Below are 4,379 nucleotides of genomic sequence, written 5' to 3' on the forward strand. Positions count from 1 at the left end.
CCTATAAGAGTACACGTCAGTTTACCATCCATCAGTTTTGCTAAGTAGCTTATTTCGGCCAATATTACTATCGAACTATTTTCTGTTGATGATTTGCGGAGAGAGTTTAGAGACCTGGGTATGTTTGACACTAAAGTGGCACTGAAATGTTGGGTACATTTTGAAATGCTTTTCCATTTAAACAGGTTTTAGGGAGTACGTCTCAAATGATACTATTCTGCTGAGCACAAAATAGATTTCTCTCTGATGAATCGAGAAAAAAAGATTTTTGACAATTTTTGTCGTCATTGTAGTTTTATATTAGTACGGAACAAGGTACGGCAGGAAAGGAGAGAATTTGTCGACGTTAACGAAATTCAAAATTTAACTCGAAGACCGCTTTCTGAACCCGGAAACACTTACCTTAGTTCATCACGAAAGCATGAGGCGGCGCTGTTGCAAACCTTGGTGTGTCGTCACAGTGTTTATAATTCTACGGTGTCAACTATGGCAACTAAAGATCCGCAGCTTCCTGACGAAATCGACGAGCATTTTCTCATGTGCAGTCTGTGTTCGGAGCGATACAAGACTGCAAAATTACTACCATGTCTACACAGCTTCTGTGAGTCATGCCTGGCCAAACTGGCAGAGAAAACTCAAGAAATAATCTGTCCAACATGTCGCCGTTCACATGAAGTTCCAAGTTGCGGTGTTTCCGGTATTACTGACAACAGCTTTGTCAATGACATGATCGAAGCGTTCTACAGAGAAAGCAAAGAATATAAGTGCGAAGGATGTGATCAAGGTGAGCGTGTTAAACACTGTGTTGAATGTGATGTTGACCTGTGCAGTAATTGTTCTCTCGCACACGGTCGTCTTCGAACGTCCAGGTCACATCGTTTATTGACCTTAGAGGAGTACCTCACCACAAAGTTCGATAACCCCGCTTCTGTACAGCCACCAAGCTATTGCACCGTCCATACAATCAATCCCATCGAATATTTCTGTGATACATGCAGTCTAACGCTTTGTGTAAAGTGTGCTGCCCTTGGTCATCCGAAACCAGGACACAATTGGAGATGTTTAGATGACGCTGCTGCAGACTACAGCGAAAAATTAGGAGACTCCATTGACGAAGTGAAAGCGAAAGAAACAGAAATCAGCCAAAGTATTACTTCTGTGAGGAAAATGTCTGAATCGTTAGATCGATGCTACCAGATACAAAATCAAGAAATTCGGCAACACATTCAACAGACACTTGAAGTGACCACGCAGCTGATTCAAGAAAATGGTGACAAAGTGTTGGCCGAATTAAAAGACGAATACAATAGAAGGAAAGAAAACCTTAACGCTCAGTTGAAGGAACTTGAGATTGCAGAAAGTGATTACGGAAGTGCACGAGAATATGCGGAAACGCTGGTGCATTATGGGAACTCTACACAACTAATGACTTCGAAGAAAGGAATCGATTCGAAAATGGTGGAACTCCTGAATCGACAAACAAAAGTTGACCCATCCGAAACCGGTTTTATGAAGTTCGAACGCAGTGATGATATTTGCAAGGCAAGAACTTTAAACCTTGTTGGCAACCTGCGTACAGAGACCGAATTTCATTTCTCGCATATTCCTGAGTTTGCCAGGCTTCATGAGGATTTCACGTTTACTTTAGCTACAAGAGATGATGACGCGAATATTACGGAGACAGTGCCTGCAGGGGTTGTTGTGATGCCAGACGGCAGCCAAGAAGACATTACATCAACTAGTAATGGTGACGGAACATGGAACTTGAATATCCGAGCCAAAATGACAGGAGATCACGAAGTCTCGGTGTGTGCGTCCAAGAAACCTGTAATAGGTTCACCAATTACCATGAAAGTTATTCAACAGAAAGGTTTGATTTGTAGATTTGGAGGAAATGGATCGGACGAAGGCAAGTTTAAGAAACCGTATGGCGTTGTTCTGAGCGGAGATGGTGGAGTAAGAGTATGTGATAGTGATAACCACCGACTGCAGACATTTACTCTCGATGGCAAACACAGATCTACGACTAAATTCAGCAATATTAATATTTCAAGTGGAATTTACCCACGCTTTTCAGCAGTGTCGAATGAAGGTGTTGTCTTCACAACCGATAGCAAAGGTGGTCAAGTGTTGGTTCACGATGAAGATGGGAGAGTGATACAAAGTTTCGGAAAAGGCATGATGACAATGCCCTTCGGCATTGCTATAAACCCTGTCAATGGTAGAGTTTACGTAGCAGATCGCGATGGTAGCTGTATCCACATTTACACCCAGCATGGTAAACACTGCAGATCCTTCGGAAAGCAAGGTCTAGGTCACTTGGCCTGTCCACTAGATCTTGCCATTGGCATTCAAGGCAGGGTATTCGTTTCAGATCGCAAAAATAATGGCATTAAAGTGTATGATTCTCAGGGAGAGTATCTTTATTCTTTTGGTGAGGATCGAGTGACGCTACCCGCGGGGATAGCGTTGGATGTAACTGGAAATGTGTACGTTTGCGTTCGTGGAACTTCTTCTTGTGTACTGAAATATGAGAGTAGCGGCAAACTGGTATGCCGTATTGATAGTGTGAATGAAAGAGCCGAAATGCCAACGGGGATTTGTATAACTAACGATCAGCCATATGGAAATGTGATTGTGGTTAATAAGGAAAATGGCTGTGTTCAGATTTTTTCTCAGTGAAATACCGAGACGTACATTTATCTGAAGCGAACAATGGCGAAGAAAGTGAAGACAACTCATTACAAAGTCGCGTACACAATAAAACCAATGGCAACAACACGTTTCAATGTTGCTGGTCCATCTTCCATGTGTAAGGAGACTGTAATTGTACCTGTTAGCTGTGATTAGTGTATACTATGATCTCAGAGCGTTTATTATAATATTCAATGTTTGCGCCCGACTGAAATTGAGATGTAGCTCTCACTGATGGGGCGGCAAAGAATAGCTATCCAGATGTCTGCACTTTTTTCTGTAATTCCCGTTTGCGGGATTACCCCCCTTTAAACGTTCATCGACGACGTTTCTCACATTTTGGTACATGACGTACACCGTTGCTATGTTCTCCAGTGAACCAGGTATTTTAATTTTTTTGTAAGAATTCATTTTATTTATTTATTTATTTGCTGCAACCCTTTTAAAGCAGGGGTTCACTGAAAACAACGGAGCAGCAAATTACACTGGGCACTGGGAATGCAAATAAAAAGTTACAGAAGAGCTAGCTGAAAAATCTGACAAAGAAAACAAGTCATTGTTATCAACCAAGTCATATTGTTAGTGATTAAAGCTGAAAAGGAAATATTGATGGTGAAAATCTTGAGAAGTTTCAGAAATCTTGAGAAATCTTGAGAAGTGTGCGATTTTTATCTCGTCGATAGTTTCTTCACCCACAATTCAACACAATGTTCTCCTGACTATACTGCTTGATGAATGCATTTATGCGTATAAACAATGTTAATAATCATTCGCCAAGAAAACATTAATATGACGTGTTTTGTCTTTCTACTCATCCATGCATTTACATGTCTGTGTATATGAATTAATTTGTTATTGAGACTTGTTGCAAAGTTGAGACACGCCCTTAGGTTAACGCGTGTTTTGACCATGTGCTTTGCCAATTTTGGTGAAGAATTTCTAAGTTACAATTGTATAGGAAGTGTAATTTCAGGAAGCGTTTTATGGAAATATGAATGAAAGTTTTTCCTAGCTTGCAGTTATGATTCTTGTTTTTATGTTCTTAATGAATGACTCGATGTTTTTCTTTTTTCAACTGTGACCAAATTTGTGCAAAGCTAGCTGCAAAGATATGCAGACGATTTGCTTGAAGTATCATGATCTGTTCACTCGGTTATATCTTTGTGAATTGATTCTCAGAAAGAAACGCTTATGTAAATGAATCATTAGTACTCTTTCCGTAAGTCAACCCGAAAATGTGTAACCATATGCATGTAATACAATCGTGGACATGAAGATACGGTCTGCATTTCTTCTTTTACGATCATGCACAAATGAATTCATTAGTACGTAGTCCATTTATCAAATGAAATTTCCAACTAACAATGTCGTATTTGATCCTTTGGTACTCAAGGATAGAGTTCGCGAAAAGAAAGATAATATTAAGCGTTTATACTTGCAATGTGCATTTCTTTCTATTGTATCAGCGCGCGGACGAGAAGGGCGGACTTTTTTTTCCAAGAGCGGGAGACAAGACTTTTTCCGTGTAACACAATTGAAAGATCTGTTGCCCTGTTACGAAATCGGTAATACGAACAATTACGATGGTTGGGAACATTTGATTGTGACGATTTTGAAAAAAAGATCACTTGGAAATCAAAATATTTTATCAAACACTCAGCAGCTTTGATGAACGTCCAGAGTGC

The 4,379-nt window shown here is 40.1% G+C and overlaps 1 protein-coding gene across 1 annotated transcript; it reads left to right on the plus strand.

Moving 5' to 3' along the window:
* The first annotated feature begins 437 nt into the window (after positions 1 to 437).
* LOC139140007 (tripartite motif-containing protein 2-like) lies at positions 438 to 3,969 on the plus strand. The gene is made up of 2 exons (XM_070708999.1): positions 438 to 3,060; positions 3,222 to 3,969. Exon 1 carries the CDS (start codon positions 487 to 489, stop codon positions 2,680 to 2,682), a length of 2,196 nt encoding a protein of 731 aa, XP_070565100.1. The 5' UTR covers positions 438 to 486; the 3' UTR covers positions 2,683 to 3,060; positions 3,222 to 3,969.
* Positions 3,970 to 4,379: the final 410 nt, after the last annotated feature.

The sequence above is a fragment of the Ptychodera flava genome, chromosome 1, assembly GCF_041260155.1.
Source record: "Ptychodera flava strain L36383 chromosome 1, AS_Pfla_20210202, whole genome shotgun sequence".
NCBI lineage: Eukaryota > Metazoa > Hemichordata > Enteropneusta > Ptychoderidae > Ptychodera > Ptychodera flava.

Coding starts and splice junctions, on each gene's coding strand:
- LOC139140007 (XM_070708999.1), top strand. CDS start 487: ATGGCAACTAAAGATCCGCAGCTTCCTGACGAAATCGACGAGCATTTT.